The 23,484-nt window shown below is 44.1% G+C and overlaps 1 protein-coding gene across 2 annotated transcripts in view; it reads left to right on the top strand.

Moving 5' to 3' along the window:
* CDYL2 (chromodomain Y like 2) overlaps positions 1-23,484 on the top strand; it is a 75,093-nt gene that overhangs the window by 43,816 nt on the left and 7,793 nt on the right. For both annotated transcript variants that reach the window (XM_082232322.1, XM_082232321.1), the window contains exons 3-6: positions 12,374-12,591; positions 17,623-17,795; positions 21,459-21,669; positions 22,146-22,289. In XM_082232322.1, the coding sequence (XP_082088448.1) occupies positions 12,374-12,591; positions 17,623-17,795; positions 21,459-21,669; positions 22,146-22,289 (746 nt within the window). The remainder of the gene's footprint in view (positions 1-12,373; positions 12,592-17,622; positions 17,796-21,458; positions 21,670-22,145; positions 22,290-23,484) is intronic.

Below are 23,484 nucleotides of genomic sequence, written 5' to 3'. Positions count from 1 at the left end.
TTGAAATCTATGTTATGCATATATGATGATGCTCTTTTTATTACTGTTATATGTTCCAATTAGTTCTATTTATGTCCCTTTGCATTGTATGCACAGGTGAGAAGCAGTATTCCTAAATCCCTTCAATTTTCTTCTCTAGGCCACACAATCTCACTATCTTCACAGCCTCCTTATATGGGAGTCTTCTCTGACCTCCAACTATTTTTGCTAATCATTTCTTGAGCCTTTTGTCTTTCTATTATATCCTTCCAGAGATTATGAGATCAGGGCTGAGCACACTGTTCCAATGAAGGATGTCAATGCAATATGTGAGATTCAGTGTGTAGAGTCTTTCATCATCCACCATCTCTCTGTGTCTTTAACGCTTGTAGTGCTCACTCAGCAGATGTTTTGAAATGGCCAGGGCAATCTTCTGCTAGAGTTTCATTTCAGACTAAGCAGTTTCTTGTTTCTTGCTTCATGCCTCAGACTGCCTTGCCAAGGCCCTTTTTAGGGCACAGAGTGACCTAGAGGCTGAATATTCATATGGTCCTCCTGTTTCTTCCCATTGCATCTGCCTTCCTTCCTTCCTTCCTTCCTTCCTTCCAAAAATGTATGTATGCCATACTTCATGGCAAAATTCTCTGAAAGCAGGGTTTCCTCAAAACGGACATATCATATTTTGAAAATAGGGTCAGGACAAACATGTCTTCTCTACTCAAGGCTACGGATGGGGGAGGAGTTTGACTCAGTTATCTATTCAAGGTGAACTTAACCTAATTCACACTTTCCCAAACCACACACAAACGGAAACAGGGCCATCCTTCGAAATTCACATTGCTCCAAATTTTGCAATGGCAGGCCAGATGATGTGTAAGGAAATCCGCACACTGAGGTAAAGTGTGCATATGTTGCTGAAAATAAGATGCCAGATTGTATTATATTAGGGGGGATCGTTTTGCAAAAAAAATAATAAATGTGCATATTGGGGAAAATTTACACTAAAATACTGGTGAATTTTCATGAGGCCTTTTTTTAAAAAAAGTGTGGTGTGGGAATGTGGAGAACTGAATTTAAGACTTGGAAAATGAGGAACAGAAAGAAACAGAAATGGACAGGTTTACCCATCCCTATACAAAGCTGAATAGCCAGGCAAAATGCTTTGCCAAGGGATGTTTCGAGTGTCTTGTGTTGGTGACATTCCCCCTCCCCGTTTGTTGGTGTGTGTTGGTTTTATTGTTTTTTCAAATTACTTTTCTCATATAGTACATAGGAACATAGGGAGTTGCCTTATACCAAGTCAAGCCACTGGTCCCTCTAAGTCAGTATTGTTTACAGCGACTGGCAGTGGCTCACCAGCGTATGACACCTGGGACCTTCTTCGTGCGAAGCAGATGCTACACCACTGAGCCCTTCCCTGAGTTAGCTAGATGTATATCTGCGTGGCTTTTGGGCACACTGACTGACAAAACCCTTACAAAGTGTATTTGGATGGAAGGTACCCCACTTCCACACCACTCCCTGCCCTGCTGCCTTGCTATATTGCACCACTGCCTTCATTTAAGCCTGTACACTTCCATCGCTGTCACCTGCAGCAGCAAAAGGAAGCTGAATTCCTTCATCACTACATCTCTGAGCCTTGGGCTCACCTCTTCTGCAAAGTCTTTGCTTATGAGGTTCGGATGCCAGCCAGTGTTGTTTCGCGCTGGGCAACCATGCACACACACACACACACACACAAACAACACACACACTGCAGCAAAGCTGAGAGAGCAGAGATGAGGCAGTCAGAATGCAGTGGGGGATGGAGAGAAGCAAGAGAGGAAAGGAAGAACTGACTGTGGACCACAGGTTAAAATAATGGGAGTGGGGTGGTTGATACTATAACCATCATGGTAATCAGATTAGAATCATTACAGTATAAGCCCTTTAAAGAAAAATGGAATCCTTTCTGTCAATGCTGTTGCCAAAATGACAGTGACTAGGAAGAGTTGTTTTTTAAAACATTTATTAAATTAGCATTAAGGCACAGGTAGCCCATGTGGTGGCCTCCACATGTTACTGGACTACAACTCCCATCATTCCTGACCATTGGCCTTGCTGGCTGAGGCTGATGGGAGTTGGAGTCCAAGAGAGCTAGAGGGCCTCACATTGTAGCACTATAACACTCTTCCATTTAAGCTGTGTTCCATTTATTTATTTATTTATTTATTTATTTATTTATTTATTTATTTAAAAACACAATTTTAGCTGTAGATGTGTTTCGGTGCTAATTAAAATATTGATTAAAACATCAACAGGGTGATAAAATAGCCCCCACCACAAAGTTTACACTAAATCTTCACTGAGCTTCAAGTGGCCACTCAGCTGAATTGGGCCACATCACACTCACAGGCATAGACAGCATCCTGGGGAGAACAAAGGGCAAAAGTACAATATCCCTGATAGTGTGGAAAGCCAGTTGCAATTCTAGCTTATGATTTTTGCATTTATTGCATTTATATCCTGTCTTTTTCTCTGAGGAGCTCTAGGCAATGTCCATGATTCTCCTCCGGCCGGCAATACTGTGAGGTAGAATAGGCTGAGAGGCAGTGACTGGTCCAAGTGAGCTTCATGGTCCAATGGGGGTTTGAACCTTGGTCTCCCAGGTCGTAGTCCGACAGCCTTACCTCTACACCATGCTGGCTCAGCAGGAGTACAGTGATTGTTTGCATTAGGAGAAACCCATCTCAAGAATCTGGTGTTCCCACCACAGAGAAAGCAACACGAAAACCCTCGAGTGCTTTATGTAGGGCAAATGGGACCTGCAGTGTGGCGTACTCCTGCCCTAGCCCCCTTAGGACATTGATATTCCATTCCCACCCATATATTTTTCACTTGTGGTCACTAGGCGTTGGCCTCATCCAACAGTCTCTTCTTACATTCACAAGTTCTTAAGGCAGTGAAGAGGAACGTGACACAGGTTGTATGACCCAGGTTGCTGTGCGGATGAAATGGGGAGGGGAGAGAATCAGGCATACCACCTTCCGTTCTGAGGAGGAAAATACGTAGCAATAAAAACAATGAGTAAACAAATTAAATAGTTGCCCGTCAAGCTACAACTGGAAACTCTTAGTTCAAGTGGCAAGCTAGCTCTCCCAGTGTCTTGCTATCAGCCAGCAGATGTCAACACTTACCCAGGGTGGGAAAGTCACCCAGCCCACATCAACCAAGCCCTTGATAACACAGAGAACATCTGTTGCGGTTTCACTGAACCCACATGAGCATTCCATCATCTTCCATTGGTGCTTGCTGTCTTCTTTTGTCAGGTTTCTTGACAGCATTATTAAAATCAAAAAGCAATCCCTTATATTTTCCTTTCTCTCTCCGTCTCTATTGATCTAATTCTCTGCACCGTTTGCTAAAGATTGCCCTTTTCATTTAGCTTTACACTGAGTCTTCTGTTTTTTTATTTTTACCAACAGACTCCAGGGATAATCTTTAATTGCAATGCTAGTTTTACTCCTAAGGAAGTCAATGTTTGTCCAGCTAATATCACAGCTAATAAAATTCTACTGTGCTTCTTAAGTTTGAAAGGGTGTGCCTTGTAGGTTAACCATTTTTGTGTCTTTTAAGTACCCTGAAAAAGGCTGCAGACAGAAGGGGAAGACGATGAGTGTGGACAGTTTTTAAATGCAAATTTGAAAGCAAAGTTTTGTGCACTCTGCCTCTTGGAGTGAGAAAATGCTCCAGTGGCAACCATTATACAAGAGACCCCCTTCCAAAGTTCAATTTTGAGATGTGCTTGTGCTGGGTGGATTCAGCCTCAACTGGTGCCTCCCACCTTCCCAACCATTTTTTAAAGATTGCAGGTATTTTCAGGGATCCCAGTCACCCCCTTCTCCTGATATGGACTCCTGGACTGTGCCTTGTGGCCTCTCTGAAGCTGTAGAATCCATGATGCTCCACAGCAGAGGTGTAGAACCTCAGGCCTGGGGGGCCAAATGTGGCCCATGAAACTGGTCCCTGGATCTCTCCTGGGGCCATCCCTCTCGCTGCCCCTGCATCACATTCTCCTTGAGCGTTTTTGCCTGGCTGAACTGTGCCCTTGAACTCTTACCATGCCTCTTCCCTGCCTGGATGGAGGAAGAAAGGCATTTGTGAGTGTTTCTATAGTCTACTGTACAAAGGTAAAAATGTGCATCCATTGCCCACTTTAGCATCTGGCCGCCAGCAGGTTGCCCAGGTGGCCCTCTTGCTGAAAATCCCCCTACGTCCTCCCAGCATTGTCCACCCTCCACCAACACCACCACAGCAGATTTATGCTATTAGCTTTAAAGGTAAAGGGACCCCTGACCATTAGGTCCAGTCGTGACCGACTCTGGGGTTACGGCGCTCATCTCACTTTATTGGCCAAGGGAGCCAGCGTTTGTCCGCAGACAGCTTCCGGGTCATGTGGCCAGCATAACTAAGCCGCTTCTGGTGAACCAGAGCAGCGCATGGTAACGTCGTTTACCTTCCCGCTGGAGCGGTACCTATTTATCTACTTGCACTTTGATGTGCTTTCGAACTGCTAGGTTGGCAGGAGCTGGGACCGAGCAACAGGAGCTCACCCTGTCGTGGGGATTCGAACCGCCGACCTTCTGATCGGCAAGCCCTAGGCTCTGTGGTTTAACCCACAGCGCCACCCGCATCCCTGCTATTAGCTTTAGCCTTCCTTTAAACTCTGCATTAGGAAAAGTTTTGCACAGCAGTCAAAGGTTAGAAGGGAAAGGGGAAGGTGATGATGAGCCTTATTACTTCCCCTACACCAGAGACATAAAACCACCCCATTCTTTCCGTGCTGCAACCTGATACATCTCATCAAATTGCCACTGTCGTGTCATTTTGTGAGAGGTCCAGGAAGCCTGTGTGAGGTTTAGGGCTGCTGCTAGAGTAGGCAGATTAGTGTGTGTGTGTGTGTGTGTGTGTGTGTGTGTGTGTGTGCATAAAATAGCAAAGCACATGCCTGCATCGGATCCCATTACACACCACCATCTCTTCTCTGCTCCTTTTTTGTTTTCTCGCAAATGTGGCAAGAGCTCTCCTGTGGACCAGCCATTGGTTGCCTTTCCCTCTCTCCGCAGAGAGGCTTCGCTTTGCTTGGGGGACCTGCTGTGAGGTTAACAGCCTCTTTTGTCACCTCTTCAACTCGCTTGCTAGGTGCTCTCTTTGAACAAATGAAGAAACAACAAATAATGATGATAACCTGATGGATGAGAGGGTTTATGTTGTGTTAGATTTCCCTGAAGGATTAATCCCCTGCCCTCTTCCCTTACCATCTGCACCTTCAGCAGCTGTTGCTTATTCCTCAATAGCATATAAATTTTCCAGCCCAAGTCTGCCTTCATCCACTGCCCAGGCACTTGCATGTGATTTTTCAGAGTTCCCTGTCCAGACCTACTTGAACCTGCTTAGATCTAATTCCTAACAGACACATGGCATTCTTTTGACCCTGAGCATGATCAATCCTTGTTGGGAGGTTGCTTTTTCGGCAAGGGGGAGAGGTTGCCCCTTTAGATCCCCCCCCCCACTAAAGGTAATTTGTACTTCTGCAAACCTGGGGGTTGCCTCAAGCATTCTGATGATAACTCTCTGTTGTTTCTTACTGGCTCCATTTTGGTTACAATCTGGTCACAGCACTTGCCAGGTGGCTCCACTATTAGAGGGAGTGATTATTATTTGAAGATTTGCCTAGTGTATTTGGAGAAAGAAAAATTATACTCCCTGAGTGGGCTTTAACTGGTGTGCTGGAATAAGATCTGGGAAGACCCTTTGCCCTCGAGGGAGACAGTTCTCAAAACATGGTGAGCAATCTTCAAACAATAATAAATGGTTGTTTTCAAGCAGCAGTCTATGGTTTTGCTTCTCCTTGTTTTGGGCTTTTGGATTGCTACATTTACTTCCACCTGCAGCTCTCCTCCTCTTCAATGCATCCACTGACATGGGAGGTTTCAGTATATATAGAGATCAGTTGGTCCATCTGACTCAGTCCTGTCTATTCCAGTGGGGCCATAACACAGTGGTAAAGCGTTGGCCTTGCATGCAGAACCTTGCATCACAGGTTCAAATCCCAGCATTTCCAGCTAAAAATTGGAAAAATTGTTTGGAGGGGGGCCATAAATAAAACAATACAAATATTTGGCATTTGTCTGTTTTGAGACCATTAGATTGTGTCTTAATGTGTAAAAATAGTATCGGTGTATTAATATCCCTAATTATGAAGAAGGCAATAGGTGAAATATGTAAGGTGAATATTGTTACCATAAAGCACCAATGCTGCAGCAAGCAAAGGCTCCAGCAGCTCAGTCAGCTGCTTGTGGCTGGAAAGCCAGACAGGATGTTTGTGACTGTTGCCATGGAAACAAAGGGGCAGTCCATTCTGTACTGAGCACCGGATGTTAGCTCAGTGTGTGTGTCATATGACCCGTACTGGAAGTACATGGGTGGAGTTTCTTCTTGCTGTTGTCGAGTGCAGACATGTTTCTCTGTACTGATATGAGAGACAGAAATAAAAGATGTAAATAGTTTTCTGTCTGCTTCTTTCCCCTCCTGGGGGACACCAAAGGGGAGAGACGAAGAACGGTGTGTTCCTCTCACACATCTGAGATGAATCGCCGGGACCTCGCCTGCTTATCAGCAGAGTGGAGACGCGGGGAGGTCGACAGGAATATCTGCCGGTGCCTACGCTGTGGCACATTCCTCTGACCCAGGCAGAATTCCAACAGTGGTAGCAGAGGATGGTTGCTGTCCATCGGACATCTGGATGAGAGGCTGGTGAATTGTCCTCCTCTGCTCCATGGAAGCCTGAAGTGAGAGGCTGATTCTCTGCAGCCAGAAGCTGACCAGAAGAAGCTGACAGCCAAGCCGATGCTCAAGGTATGAGACTTTTAAGGGCTTAGAAGTGTGAATGCAGAATGGTTCATTCTCTGCTTCACGGAGAAGCGTGCGTGGGAAAGCAGCTCCAACTTAGAAGAGGCCTGCATACCAGGCATTTTTGTGGTTTCCTGTCCAAGGAAAGGAATGCGCTGTTGCTAGGCAACGTCCTTCAGAAGGCTGTGCCTCAGAGAGGAGAAATGGAAAGTTACTCGAGAGGGCTGGAAAGTCAGTCTATGCTTCAGAGAAGCGAAAGCAAAGTTTTGTTATGACTAGGTCCTCACGAACTGCTGGAAGGGACTTTCCAACGCAGCCAGTGTCAGAGTTGCCAGGTGTCAAGAAAGTAAACAAGCCAGCTATTGGATTTTAGAGGCTTGTGTTTTAAGAGTCAATGCAAGGACTCAAAATGGATGCCAAGAAGGGGGGAGGTTTGCCTTCTCCACCCCTCCTGACCAATGACAATTATTCATCTTGGTCTGTAAAGATGAAGGCCCTGCTGCAGAATCAGAGACTGTTTGAGGTGATTGAGAATCCCATCCCAGCAGCACCAACGCGTGCTTGGGAGTCACAGAATGTGAAGGCTAGAACTGCTATAATTCTGTGTGTCTCAGATGAGCAGCTTGTGCATATACAGCATTTGGAATTTGCGCAAGAGGTTTGGAACGCGCTGCGTACAACGCATCAGAGAGATGCTGGTTCTTCAGCGTTGCTGTATTTTGAGAAGTTGACCAATCTGAGATTAGCGCCTGATGGAGATGTTCAAGCGCACCTGACAGAGATGAAGTACCTGCGTCAACAGATGGTGGAACGCAATTTCGTCTACAGGAGGAAGTGTTTTGCTTCATGATGATAAACAGCCTGAACCGCACCTACAAGGTTGTTGCCAGTCAGCTTGGTTCGCTACCTGCTCAGGATCTGACCGCGGAAAGAGTGTCTGCCGTCGTCCTGAACGAACACGACAGACTTGCTGCACTGGAAGTGAAAGACAGAGGGAGGCAAGAACAGAGTTCAAATCTTCCCACTGCTGATGCTACTGGAGAGCATGCCGTAGCATTGAGTGCCGTCCGATGCTACAATTGTGGACAGACTGGGCATCTACAGCGAAACTGTAAGAAGCCGCGACAGTCAAAAGGAGCCAAGAACAGCTCTACGAAGCCTGAGGCGTCAAGCAAAAGCCGTACCAAGTGCCAGGTGAAACCTGCAAAGGCTATGATGGCGAAAGGAACCACGCCAGATGTTGGGAACGCATTCATAATCGATACGGGCGCCACGAAGCATCTCTGCCCACACAGAGAACTGTTTTCGACGTTGAAGAAGCAAAGCTTCACTGTGAAACAAGCCAACGGTCAAGAACTGGAAGCGACCGGAATTGGAACTGTGTATCTTGAGAGTCTGAACTTGACTATAAGCGATGTTTACCTGGTTCCAGAACTGAGATTTAATTTGCTGAGTGTGTCGCAGATTGCGAAGAAGGGACTAAAACTGTACTATGATGCTAAAAGATGCAAGATCTACAAAGATGGAGAACTGTTTCTTACTGCTAAAGAGAAAGATGGACTGTATTTGTTGACTTTTGATCAAAGTGATTACATGAAATGTAATACTTCTGATTCTAACGAAATTTCTCTTGCAGGTGTGACCAGAGTGAGCACCAAGAAGGTGTCTAAGAAGGTCCACAGAGCTTTTCAGCGGGTGTATGCTGATGTGATTGGTCCTTTAGAACCATCTAGAGGCGGAGCAAAATATTACCTTGTGTGTGTTGATTGTTACACTAATTATTCTTGGGTTTATATGATGAAGAAACCGCAGGAAACTTTAGAAAAGTTTCAGGAGTTTTGTGACAAGGTTAAAAGTATGCATGATGTTAACATTGATTGTCTTTTCACAGATGACAAGCCAGTTTTTCTTTTACAGGATTTCCAGAGGTTCCTGGATGAGAAAGGGATAAGACACATACTTGCTACTTCCGAAGAAGCGTGGAAGAAATGTGTCTGTGTTAGGGTGAACAAAGAATTGCAAAAGGGGATGCATGCACAATTGCTGAGTTCACATTTGCCACATGATTATTGGGCCGAATCTTTAGCGTCCTATCTTCATGTGTGGTTGAGGAAAGTCTCAACAGAGTTGGGATGTTCTCCTTTTGAGAAGCTGTTTAATAGAAAACCTTCTGTTGCCTATTTTAAGGTTTTCGGGTCTCATGTGAGAACAGAAGCTCCAAGTGGGGTAAAGAATGCCAGAGGCATCTTTGTGGGTTATGAAAAAGGTCTCTACAGAGTAATTTTGTCTGAATCTGGTCAGGTGATTCTCACAAAATTTCTAGAAAGTGCTCCTGAACGGGAGAGAGTGATTGTTCAAACTTTTTCCACAGATGATTCTGATGATGATGATGATGAGTTTGATCTTATTGAGTTCAGTGGTACTGATGATGACAGCGATAGCTCAGACAGCTCAGTTGTCACAGTCATTGAGAGGAAATCTCAAATAATGACTAAACCCTCAGAAGAGGAGGATAAACCACTGATTAAGCTTAGTACTGGTTCTCCAGAGTGTTCAGAGGCTGAACCAGAAAGCAGAGAAGAGCAGCAGCTCTTACGAAGGTCTGAGAGAGCAACAAAGGGTGTACCACCCAAGAGGTATTCAAAGGAGTTTGCTAACCTAGCATATGTTGCTGTTGTAAACGATCAAGGACAGATTGAAGCTGTGTCTGAGTCAGAGACAAAGGCACAACAGAGCGTTGTTAACCAAGGAAATGTGAAGTCACACAACCAGAGAGGTACATTGGTAAAACCAGTGGCGGGTAGTTCCAAGGGTGGAACTGAAACAACAGGGGAATGTTATAAGTATAACAACTGTTTGTTTTCTTCTCTGGATGACGCTTTGCTCGCAGCACGCATTGATACTTTAGGGGGAGTATGTTACCATAAAGCACCAATGCTGCAGCAAGCAAAGGCTCCAGCAGCTCAGTCAGCTGCTTGTGGCTGGAAAGCCAGACAGGATGTTTGTGACTGTTGCCATGGAAACAAAGGGGCAGTCCATTCTGTACTGAGCACCGGATGTTAGCTCAGTGTGTGTGTCATATGACCCGTACTGGAAGTACATGGGTGGAGTTTCTTCTTGCTGTTGTCGAGTGCAGACATGTTTCTCTGTACTGATATGAGAGACAGAAATAAAAGATGTAAATAGTTTTCTGTCTGCTTCTTTCCCCTCCTGGGGGACACCAAAGGGGAGAGACGAAGAACGGTGTGTTCCTCTCACACATCTGAGATGAATCGCCGGGACCTCGCCTGCTTATCAGCAGAGTGGAGACGCGGGGAGGTCGACAGGAATATCTGCCGGTGCCTACGCTGTGGCACATTCCTCTGACCCAGGCAGAATTCCAATGTCTGGAATATGTTTATAGAGGCCTCACTGTGTGGTAGGATTAGCTGTCCAATCACAGACTCTATTAACTTTTTTTTCCTCCAACACCCTCAAAAGTACATAATCCAGACCCTAGTGACATTAATTGAAAGACTTCTCTTGCCTCTGGTTACTCCCTGAGAGACTAATTTACCTTAAACTCCCATGGCAGTCCACCAGCACTTTCACTAAGCAAAGATGAAGCCAATCTACAAAACTCAGATCCAGGTCCCAGCTGTACATCTTTTGATTCTGATTGAAATTACACCAGGCTGTCTGGAGCCAAGAAACAACTTTGTTCATTGCAATTCATATATAAGGGAAACAAGAGGAAAGTTTGGATTTGAAAAACATTTATTTGGTTGATTTAAACCCCTTACAAGCAATGAATAGATACAGTGGATTATATCCAATGTGAGTTCTGCTCAGAGTAGATCCACTGAAATTAATAGATATAGCTAACTTATGTCCATTAACTTTAATGGGTCTACTCTGAGTTTTTTTAAAAAAATAGTTAAATGCAGTCCGATACATTGAACAGTGCAAACATTAAAAACCCAACTGGGGATGAACTATTAAAACAGCAGCAACAAACATGAAGCCAAATAAAGCCATCAATAAAAAGCAGAATGGATTTAAAAGGGGGGGGGGAGTTCAAAGCAATGGAGGAAGTTGGACTAGATAACCCTTGTGAACCCTTCCTATTCTACAGTTATATAATTCTATGATTCTAAAATTCACTTAAAAGACAACAGTGAGGGGCCCATTCACACTTCCCAAATAAGGGAAGTCCACAGCAGATAAGGCCCTGTTTTTGTTCCCCTCCAGTCTCATGGTCCTTGGGCCTGGGCAGCTTCATATGCTTAGAAATGCTCAGTCTTTCCTGTCTAGGAATGGAAGAGAAATATACAAATTTCGAAGAATAGTTGTGTTTCACTTTGTGTATTGGTTCGAGGAATTATGAATTAAGCACATTCACATTAAAATACAAATGAAATTGAATTTCTCCTCCACCCCTCGTTACTTATTAGCCGCCTCAAGCTTTTTTTGAAAAGCCAGAATATACAAAATATATATTTTTTGAAAAGCCAGACAAAACAAAAATCCAGTCCAAATCAAACATGTGAACAGCATGATCCTACTGAGAAATCAGTGTCACTGAGTTCACCGGGGTTTGCTCCTAAGGAAAGGAGCATGGGGTTGCAGACTGAAGTCCTAGTGATTTCAGTACATTTAAGCACACACCTTGCTCTTCCCTTTAGCTAGCGCAGTGGTAGGTAACCTCAGACCTGCCAGGTCTGATGATCTGACCCTTGAGGTTCTCATCAGGCCACACTGTTCACAGGCACTGCTCTATGCCTTCTGAGTTCACTTTTTACTGTCTGGCATGCATCTCTGAATTCTTTCTTGTCTGGATGGTGGATGGAAAAGATACTGGGAGTGAGCATTGAAAGCCCTGGTTTCTGTGTAGCCTTACTGCACAAAGGTAGAACCCACATCCGTTGATCTGCCTACTTTTGCCCCAGGCAAAATGCTCACTTTGTCTCTGGCCTCACCTGCCAGAAAGTTGCCTGCAAGAGAAGGCAGCCTGTGGCCTGGAAATGGTTCCCCGTGACTGAACTAGAGCATATTGAGACAAAATATGTTTCACTAAGTATGTACTTTTTTTTTTTAAGGGGCTGAGTTTACTTTCAAGGAAGGCAATAGTATCCATTGGCTTTTGTTGGAGAAACTCTAGCAGTTGCCACTGTTCAACTCCATCCTTTAAAGCAGAATAAGAGCAATTCAACCAAATGAAGAAGGCATCATATGAAGCTGAAGTGCATCAAATATGTACTTCTTGGGGAGAAAGGGGCCATGGCTTAGTGGTACAGCATTTGCTTTGCTTGCAGAAGGTCACAGGTTCAATCCCTAGCATCTCCAGGTGGGCTGAGAAAGATTCCCTGTCTGAAACCCTGGGAAGCCCATGGTCAGTCATTGCATAAAATATTGTGCTAGGTGGACCAGTAGACTGGCAACTTCCTATGTTCCTGTGCTTGTCTCTTGGGGGATTCCTAGAGATAATGACATGTGTCTCTTCTGACTCTTTGCCTTTTGAAAGGTTCTTCTCTGGCAAATGGAGGCCTGAATCTTCATAGCACTGTGAAAAGGAAGCTGGAAGGGGAGAAAGATTACGTCTTTGATAAGAGACTCAGGTACAGCGTGCGTCAAAACGAGAGCAACTGTCGGTTCAGAGACATTGTAGTACGCAAAGAAGATGGATTCACGCACATCCTCCTCTCCAGTCAAACCTCAGATAACAATGCACTGACTCCAGAGGTATGCAGGTGAACATCAAAGCAAAGGGGAGAGGCCCTGTAAAGTGGGAGGGTGATAGTAGCTAGAAAGCTAAAGTCAATCTTAACCTGAGTTTACCGTTGTCCCCTCATCACCCATGAAGAAGCTCCCATTTCGGACTTCCTCTGTTGATGCTTGCAATATTTTTTAAATGAAAGAATAGAATCAGAGGCTGCAGATCTGTAGTCCGTACACAACATTTTTATTTTCCTCAGGGTTTGAATGGAGGCCACAGGAACTTAAATGATGCTTGCATTATGAGTTGATGACTCCCCAACCCCATCATGTTCACATGGCGGCCAGTTGTGTGGGGTGGTGGTTCCTGATTGCATTCCCAAATGGCAAGATATTGATGCTTACTGGTGGGGAAGGACCATAGCTCAGTAGCAGAGCACAGACTTTGGATGCCAAAGGTCCCAGGATCAATCCTTGACATCCCCAGTAGGTCTGGGAATGTCCCCTTTCTGAAACCTTGTAGAACTGCTGCCAATCCATGTAGACCATGCCGAGCTTGATGGACCAATGATTTGATGGTACAAAGCACCTTCCTATGTTCCTTCATCATCTCTCAAGATATTAGAACTTTTGACCATTCTGCAGGGTGAAATAAGTATCAAGAGCTTCCTGCTTCATTTTTTATTATTATTAATTTTTATTCCAAAAAAAACCTATGGGTAGAAAGGTCACCTCAGAGTTAACTGTATCGTGTCACAAAAATACAAAGCTGGGTACAGGAGGTACAATTCATAAAAATCTGGAGATTATTATAATGCTTTAAAAATTCCACTGGAATGACTCCTATTCCCATGGTTTGCCTACAGCCCTGATTACTGATCAGATGAGCCCCTAATCAAGGATCACTTCCCCCAAGCTCCACTTCACATTCTGAAATAGCACAATGTCCTTTGGGGCTTTGTTTTCTGAAGGCGGTGGCTTCTGCTGCTTTATCCTCAATTAATTAAAGGTGCCTCAGAACCTGGTAATTGCATTTCCATTCTTTGCACGGGTTTAAAGCAAAAACAAACCCAGAGCAAATGTTTTGCCTAGCAGAAGACACAAGCTACTGCAATGTAATGTGCTATCAGATTTGTTTCTTCCGACATTCAAGGGGGCAAACAGCAGTTTGAGGGGCACACTTTTATGAAGGCATTTGTCTCTGTTTCTTGTTTTTTTTCTGGTGCTTCAGAGGTTGTTGGACTACAACTCCCATCATCTTTGGTCATTGTCCATGCTCTCTGGAGCTAATGGGACTGGATTCCAACAGCAAGTTCCTCACCCCAGTTTCTTAGGTATTCTCTTCATTGCCCCAGTCCATGACCACTTGTAAACATCAGCTTTCTTAACAATACCTTTAGAAATGGCTTTGAAAATACCGTATTTTTCGCTCGATAACACGCACGCGACCATAACACACATGTAGTTTTTAGAGGAGGAAAACAAGAAAAAAAATATTCTAAATGAAACAGTGGATGTATGATTTTTGTGGTTCATGCTGTGGCCACAGACATGTGATCTGACGGTGAGTTTGGGGTAGCCCAATGCAAAAATACTGAGGATCCATGTGGATCCATGTTTGTAACCATGTTTTTGCACCACTGCAGCCCCAGGTAACAGTGGGTGCGTGATTTTTTTGGTGCAAACTGTAGCCATGGACATGCTGTGTGATCTGATGGTGAATTTGGGGTGACCCAGTGCAAAAATCCTGAGGATCTATGTGGATCTGTGCTTTGTAACCACGTTTTAAGTGGGGAGGGAAGGAAAAGGACTCAAGGGACAAGGAGCACGCATGGAGCAGGCTCTGCTTCTCTCCCTCCCCCCCCCCTTAGTGAGCTGAAAAACTTTGCTGGAGGGACAGAGAGCCTGCTTGCTTTAAAGGAGCCTACCGCACAGGAGCCGCTTACACGAGTGTAAGCGGCTCCTGTCCGGTAGGCTCCTTTAAAGCAAGCAGGTTCTGCTTCTCTCCCTCCTTCCCCCGCCCTTAGCGAGCTGAAAAGCAAAGCGGGAGGAGACTGAAAATCTTTCCTGCTATTTCCAGCAAAGCGGTAGAAGAGCCGCTGAGTGGGGAGGAGGGAGAGAAGCAGAACCTTCTTGCTTTAAAGGAGCCAACCGGACAGGAGCCGCTTACACTCGTGTAAGTGGCTCCTCTCCCCTCTCGCTTTGCTCCTTTAAAGAAGCAGGCACTCTGTCCCTCTCTCCTCCCCATTCAGCGGCTCTTCTCCCGCTGGAAACCAAGGAGGAGGGAAGCATTCGCTCCGTAACACGCACAGACATTTCCCCTTACTTTCTAGGAGGAAAAAAATGTGTGTTATGGAGCGAAAACTATGGTAGATTTTTCAGGTGCTTCAACTGTTCCTAATTTCTCCTAATGAACACATTTTGTATGCATCTGACTAATATACACATTTTTGAAATGCAATTTCCCCTAATATAATGGATTTTTGTATATTATCTTCACTAATAAATTCATGTTCATATGGAGTTTGCCCTAGTTCATGCGTTTTTGTGCAAATATATGGCTGGAGAACTGCATTGCAAAATTAAGAGAAGTGGAAATTTCAAAGAATGGCTGTGTTTCAGTTTATGTTTTTTTACAAAAGTGCAATCAATCATCATTATTACTATTTATATGCTTCCTTTTTCCAGACAGCTTACAAAAAACAGGCAGATTTGCCATTAGATGCAAACTGAATTGAATTTCTCCCCCATTGCTATCTGAGAATAAGGATGGATGGATTTGTTGACTTTGATTTTTCCTAGGACCTAGGTTCACAAATTCCCAATCTTAAGCTTGGCTTTTCCACATAAGTTTGCATACATAGATAGATAGATAGACTCCCCATCAGCCTTTTTGTGTGGCGTTCTACCATTTCTCATACGCACCTTTATGCAGTGTAATCCTATTTGCATGCAATTTGCCTAATATACACCTTTTTGCATGTTATTTTAACTAATATATACAATGCACATTTTCTCCAAATATGCACATTTTTTTTGTTCAAGGGCTACACCGTAAAATCATGGGAAGTGTGATTTTTGAAAGATAGCTGTGTTTCAGTTCATGTACTGTTTCATAATGTGAATTATGAAGGTTCATGATAAAATTCAAGCCAAACCAGATTTTCCCCACATCCCTACCAGAGAGCAAGTTCCCTTGAACATGGTGGGGGTTACTTTTCAGTATGCCTAACTTTGCCCTGTGGATACGCCTGAGCTGCTGATCATAGTAAGGCAAGTTCCACTGTAGTAAATGTTCTATTAAAGATTGTTTGGCCAAAGGCCTCTTTGGTCTGATCTGACACCACTTTCAGAAGATTATGCAGGACAGGATAATTTCTGGGTAAACGAAATGCAGTGTGAAGCAGGCGGGAAAGAACTTTCAGCAATAGTAATGATACTGGGTGTGAGAACATGTTTTTAAAACACACCCAGGAACTTGTTTATTTTATCAAGACAATTTATACCCTGCCCTTATGGTGCAAAGCACAAGACAATCAGTGAAAGTCACAGTGGGTAGCTGAAGCCAAATCAGTCCTAAATCCTCATAAACTAAAAGCCTGCAGAAATTAGAAAACACTGTGTGAGTGCTATATGAATAATCTTAAATTCGTAAGAAATCAAGGATATGAATTATTTCATCTTCCCAAGGCTTTTAATGTTCTCTTCCTTGCAGTATTAAAGTGTCAGCAACCATGTGGATGTACATAATAAAACTTACAGTAGACCTGATTCTCAGAAAGCTTTCCCAACCCTCTTTGATTCTCCCAAAGAAAGAGCCCCACTAACCAAGCTGGAAAGCTCATTTCTTGCCAAAGATGTATTCGTTTTATTGTCACTTGACTTCCATCACTATTTATTTTATTTTTCTAGTTTCCTTTGCCAGTCTCTCCAAAAAGAATAGCCATACACTGTTGGCGATTCCAACAGTGCTGTGCAGCTCATGACATGTACATTGAACGCGTATTATTGAAAATCAATTATCTAGAAGCATAGCACAGCATTTTCCCCTTGGCATATTACTTACACGGGGGGTACACTATGCAGTTGCTGGGGAATGGGACCTAGTTGCATGGAAACATCTGTACACACAGAGGCTTTGTCAATTCAGACATCTGTGCCCAATACATTGATGCCAGGGGTTTTGTGCACTTGGAAGTTGAGACAGGATTAGAGATGTATCCTTGATCCCCTTCATAAGATGAATGTGTCAAGGGGGTTCTATGCCAGGTAAAGTGATTTTACCACCTGTTTTAAATAAAGACAGCTGTCATATTGCTTGGTTTGTTTCTTGCAGGCAGGTATGCACATACACAACTGCTTAAAAGTACAGAATCTGCAAATCACAGAGGAAAGCCCACACTTACACAAAGTGCAGTACTCAGGAGGGACAGAAAAAATGGGCATGATCCTGCTCTTCCTGCAGTGTACATTGGGTTGTGGGTGTGGGTGTTATACTCCCAAAAGTTTCTCCAATTTGCAGCCATTTGCACATCTCCCCTTGGCCCGCAAAAGGTTGGCGAAGCCCTGTTCCACACATTGAGTCTACACAGTCATTTGAAGAGTCTGTACAGTTTCTGAAGACCTGAAAAGGAAAAACAGCTCTTCTGGGGCCCACACCACTGCACAATACCCTTGTGTGGTAATTTAGACAAGCTTTTCTGGAAGAAAAGCAGAGGTTGCAATTTAAAGGGTGGCAACATGAAGCCTTGGGAAGTCCGAAGCAAACCAATGACCTTAAATTTCCTTCCTCCTTATTTCGCTAGCAATACCTTTTGCTTTTGAAAGCTGCAAAGCAACTTATAAATAATGAGTGTAGAGCAGAGATAGCCAAAGTTGAGGCTTCCAGATGTTGTTAGGCTTCAACTCCCAACAGCAGACCCATCCAATGGCCAAAGTAGTATTGAATATATATTTGAAACATGCAGTTGTAGCTGAAACGGTGTGAAGCTAGTGATCACTTTAGCTGTGTGTGTGTGTGTGTGTCAAAGGACTGTTCTTGTTTTTTGGTCTTCACAGATCATGAAGGAGGTCCGGAGAGCACTGTGCAATGCGTCAGCTGACGACAGTAAACTCCTGCTTCTCAGCGCAGTGGGTAGTGTCTTCTGCAGTGGCCTAGACTACTCCTATTTAATCGGCAGGTTATCTAACGATAGAAGAAAAGAAAGCACTAGGATCGCAGAAGCGATAAGGTGACTTTGTCTTGCCTCTGATGCTCAGGAGTTGCCGTGCATGGGGAGGAGGTTTTAAGATTTTAGTTTAGTTTAGTTTTTGTGGTCACTGTACATGTTTATGTGTTTCTTTGCTTAATAGGGTTGTTATTATTGAGTTGTTTTTGTTTTTTATTTTGATTACGTATTTTGTGTTTTTATATTGTGATTTTATCTTGTGAACCGCCCTGAAAACTGTGGGTATAGGGCAGTATACTAATAATAATAATAATAATAATAATAATAATAATAATACGCTTATATGATACTAGCAGCTACTCTGAAGTTTTATTACAATCAAGCGGTGTATATGTTTTGTTAAAATAAATGAGCCAAAACAGAAAAACAGATACCCTCACGGCTTAGAAATCAGTGTAGGACAAACTAAAAAATTGTTGTTGTCACTATTTTACCCAACTTTCACTCTATGGCCCTAAGGTGGGTTACAACATTGAAACACAATATATACAGCAGATGGGACACATAATCAAGCCTGGAGAGTTGACATCGGTCAGGAATAGGGAAGCTGTCAGCCTCCAGAAGTTTGTTGGACTACAACTCCCATCATTCCTGTCTGTTGGCCATGCTCACAGGGGCTGATGTGATCTGGAGTCCAGCAATGTCTGAACAGCCACCAGTTCTCCATCGCTGGCTTGGGCAGTGGTCCTTAGCGGGAGATGTTCCAAGTGCGTCCCCATTTTCAGCTGGGAAATTTGAAAGGGTTGAGCTCACCTGGAGATCACCGAGATGAAGTACAAGTCCTGTAGAGGTTTTGATTGTAGCTTTCCTTCCTTCTGGCATGTCAGATATTGCATTGGGGACTTCAGCATATTCATAAATTTCAGCCCTCATGATGATTCCCAGCATGGCAGCCTTGCTTGATTAAAACAGGATTGTGCAATATGGCTGAGCCTAACAAAGGAGGTGTTCTGCTCTTTTCCTTAGAAGTAAAATGACCTCATTTACATGTAAATGGACTACCAGTGCTAAAATGTGGCCTTCCTTTAATAAGTGTCATATTATTTTTAATAGAAATCTGCCTAGTGTGAAGCACGTTCCTTAAATCCGTTGCCAAACATGCTCCTTCCTGTTTGGAGACCGATCCCAAACTGTTGCCAATTAGTGCCCATGCAATCATGACCCATTTGTGCCAATTATGTTTCTGGCTCGGTGTTTCGTTTGGGAAGGTCTGTAGCTCAGGGGCAGAGGAAAAGGTCCCAGCTCCAACCTCTGACCGCTCCAGGTAGGACTGGCAAGGGCTCCTACCTGAAATCCCAGACAGTTGCTGCTTGTCAGAATAGACAATACTGAGCTACGTGGACTCAGTATAAGGTATCTTCCAATGTGCTTGAAAAAAACTTAGTTTGTAGTGTACCCAAAAAATTGCAAAGGAAATTGCCACTCAAATCAGGGGTGATTTCAGAAGTTGCACAGGCATTTTAAAGTTTCAGGAGGCTACAGTGTCATAAAGCAGGGGTGGGAAGCTTTGCTCATCTCAAGGGCCGCATTCCATTCTGAGAAACCTTTCAGGGGCCACATGCCATGGGTTAGAGGCAAAAGTGAGCAGAATTTGGCCTTTGGTACAGCAAATTAGTTTCTTCACATGCAAGCCCATCCCTCTCTATCCTCCTGTCTAAACAAGCAAGAAGCATGATAAGAGTTCAGGAATACGTTCCAGCGAGAAAGGAACCTTGCCAGGAGAGCGCATAGCATGGCTGCTGAGGGATGTGGCTCAGAGGAGAGTACAGCCTGAGGAGAGTCATGGGGGTTGCATTTGAAACCCCCCCCCCGGAACCTGAGGTTCCCCATCACATCCACGTATCTCAGGATCATCTGTTTTAAAGAATATTTGGGTGTTTCTCTTTTAAGGCATTGGGACGTGGGTGGTGCTGTGGGTTAAACCACTGAGCCTAGGATTTGCCGATCAGAAGGTCCGCGGTTCGAATCCCCATGACGGGGTGAGCTCCCGTTGCTCGGTCCCTGCTCCTGCCAACCTAGCAGTTCGAAAGCACGTCAAAGTGCAAGTAGATAAATAGGTACCGTTCTGGCGGGAAGGTAAATGGCGTTTCCGTGTTCTGCTCTGGTTCGCCAGAAGCAGCTTAGTCATGCTGGCCACATGACCTGGAAGCTGTACGCCGGCTCCCTCGGCCTATAGAGCGAGATGAGCGCTGCAACCCCAGAGTCGGTCACGACTGGACCTAATGGTCAGGGGTCCTTTACCTTTTAAGGCATAGAATCATAGAATCAAAGCACTGTAGAGTTGAGAGGGACCCCAAGGTTCATCTATGCAGGAATCGCAACTAAGGAATCCCTAGCAGTGAGTTAAATGCCCATGCAACATTTTACAAATTAAAGACAGGCAGTCAGCCTGTTTGAAGGAGAGTGACAGCTGAGCCAGCACAGAATTCACTGGCATGTGTGCGCCACTTGTTCAAGTGGCAAAGCCGGCCAGATGTGTAGGGCTCGCATTGCAGCTGAAGGATGCCTTTCTTCACCCTCCATAGACATCAGGAAACCACCCCAAGCCAAGATGGGTGGGGAAAGGCTGCAGCTCAGCAGGCAAAGCATCTGCTTGGCATGTTGAAGGTGAATCAGTACAAACAATGCTGAGTTAGATGGATCAAGGGTGTGTCCCAGGATAAGAAAACTTCTTAGGTGTACTTGCTGCTCCGGGGAGCTATAGATCAGCGGGTAGCACATCTGCTTTGCACACAGAAGGTTCCAGGTTCAGTCCATGGCATCTCCAGGTAGGGCTGGGGAAAAGATCCTGCCTGAAACCTTGGGGAGCCACTATCTGTCGGCATGGACAGTTCTGAGCCAGATGGATCAATAGCCAGACCCATGATAAGGTAGCTTCCTGTGCTCCTATAGGTCGCAAAGGTGAATCCATTTTCAGAGGGAATAGGCATGAGTGATAGGGAGTGGCTGTCTCCAATGGGCTTTATTTGTGAGGTTCTCTTAAGTTATCTGGGACGCAGGTGGCGCTGTGGGTTAAACCACAGAGCCTAGGACTTGCCAATCAGAAGGTTGGCAGTTCAAATCCCTGCAACGGAGTCAGCTTCCATTGCTTGGTCCCTGCTCCTGCCAACCTAGCAGTTCAAAAGCACGTCTAAGTGCAAGTAGATAAATAGGTACCACTCCGGCGAGAAGGTAAACAGCGTTTCCGTACGCTGCTCTGGTTCTCCAGAAGCGGCTTAGTCATGCTGGCCACATGACCCGGAAGCTGTACGTCGGCTCCCTCGGCCAATAAAGCGAGATGAACGCCGCAACCCCAAAGTCGCTCACGGCTGGACCTAAATGGTCAGGGGTCCCTTTACTTTTCCCTTTCCCTTTCCCTTAAGTTATCTGGCTCCCTTGCCAAAGGTTTCACTCCAATCCAGCAAGGTCATTCTCAAGTTTGTTTCCTTTTATTGCAACACTATATATTGTAATCATATATATATTACACATACATTAACACAGGAGGTTTCCAAGCAGGGCACAGCATGCAGAAAAGGGAACAAAAATGCAAAATAACAGAGGTTCTGCACTAAAAAGTGTTCTCAGAATTGCCAGCAATTTCCGGTAATTTCCTGATGGGATGATTGACATTTTTTGGAATGTAATTACAGTAGTAACAGTTCTCCTCCTTTTCTAAAACTGCAGGGATTTTGTCAAAGCTTTTATCCAGTTTAAGAAGCCAATTGTGGTTGCGATCAATGGACCTGCTCTCGGCTTGGGGGCTTCCATTTTGCCGCTCTGCGACATCGTCTGGGCAAGTGAAAAGGCCTGGTTTCAGACACCTTATGCAACTATTCGTCTCACTCCAGCTGGCTGCTCTTCGTACACGTTCCCACAGATACTGGGTGTCGCTCTGGTAAGTCTGCTTCCTGGATGATTTCGGTGGTCCAAATCCAGGCAAATGGCTTGGATCTGCAGGCACAAAGCCTCATTATCAGCTCATAGAGAGACCACTTCTGACTTAACGGAAGAGGATTGCATAAGGAAAGTGAACTGAATCCAGAGTTTCTCTTCTGTTGGGACAAATCCTCATTCAACCATATGTGCAATGTGGTTTGCTATTTCTTCCCCTGAATCCCATACCTTTATGGTTTTAACTCGCTTAATGCAAACCGAGTCCTTATGCTTTTTTAGCCTGAAGGCAGCATCCCCTCATAGCCAAACTTCTGGGGGCCACATGCCAGTGTTGGCTGAGGGGTTGAGGCAAAAGTGGGCAGAGCAAGACCTGTGACTTTTACCTTTGTACCAGAGACTACATTCCAGCCAATCAGAAGTCTGAGGAGGATTTACACACACATTTCAGCGTCTTGACTCAAATATGTTTGGTTGCAGGCAAATGAAATGTTGTTCTGTGGAAGGAAGCTAACGGCACAAGAAGCCTGCAGCAGAGGACTCGTCTCCCAGGTTTTCTGGCCCACAACGTTCGGGCAAGAAGTGATGTTGAGGGTGAAGGAAATGGCATCCTGCAGTGCAGTGGTAAGAAACGTGCAGTCGCTGGGATTGGCTAAGGCATGGCAATGTTCATTTTTGGAAACGAAACTCACAAACTGATATAGGAGTGTGGAGACATGGATTCAAGCTTGGAAATTTAAGAAACCAAAACTGATAGGTTTGCCCATTTGTATAAAAGCATCAGCTACAATAACTATATATCTACGAAAGCAAATATATATATATATATGCTTTCGTAGATTTTCACGGGTACAGGAATGCAGGTTTTGGTGTCTTCGGGTGTCTTCCCGTGTAAGAGTCGGGGTGTCTGTGCGACGTTTCGACGAGGTCTCACTCGTCATCTTCAGGCTGGTGCTTTCGGCTTCTTGTTACTGGAACAGAGCTCTGTTCCAGTAACAAGAAGCCGAAAGCACCAGCCTGAAGATGACGAGTGAGACCTCGTCGAAACGTCGCACAGACACCCCGACTCTTACACGGGAAGACACCCGAAGACACCAAAACCTGCATATATATATATATATATATATATATATATATATATATGGAATGCTTCTGGTTTCTTAACAAAAGTCTTTTTAAACTTTTTTTCAATTCATTATATAGCATTTCCACTACATAAGATAAAATGTACCATCTTTTTCTTTACATTTCCAACAGGTTTTAGATCCCTTTTATACATTTTTGCCACTTTCTCTGGTGCAATGTACCATCTATACATCATTTTCATATAATTCTCTTTCAGTAAGATAAAATCTATAATTTTTAAATTCACCTTCCACATCTTTTCCCAGTCTTCCAATTGTATATTATGACCTAAATCCCTAGCCCACTTTATTTGTGCTGACTTTACCATTTCATCCGGCGTTTCCCCATATAACAGGAGATTATACATTTTTTTAAAGTAATTTCGTATCATTACAATATCCTTAGGTGCTACCTGGCTTGCTCTATTTCTCAGCCTGAAGGGAATAGTTAAGACTTCTTTTATGTATTTACTGTAAAAGCTAATCTCATCTCTTCCAGAAACTTCTAGTTATCAGGATTGTTGGGAAGAATAATAATAATAATAATTTAATAATAATTTAATATACTGTAAACCACCCTGTTATCTTCAGGTGAAGGGCAGTATATACATTTAATAAATAACAACAACAACAACAACATAATTAATATGCAGTGCTTTGAGGACTCTAAAAAACTACGTATTTTGTTATTCTTG

Source organism: Podarcis vaucheri, assembly GCF_965113315.1.
Source record: "Podarcis vaucheri genome assembly, chromosome: 7".
In the NCBI taxonomy this organism is placed as follows: domain Eukaryota; kingdom Metazoa; phylum Chordata; class Lepidosauria; order Squamata; family Lacertidae; genus Podarcis; species Podarcis vaucheri.
Note: the sequence above shows the minus strand (reverse complement) of the source record. Positions and strands in the feature narration are given on the sequence as shown.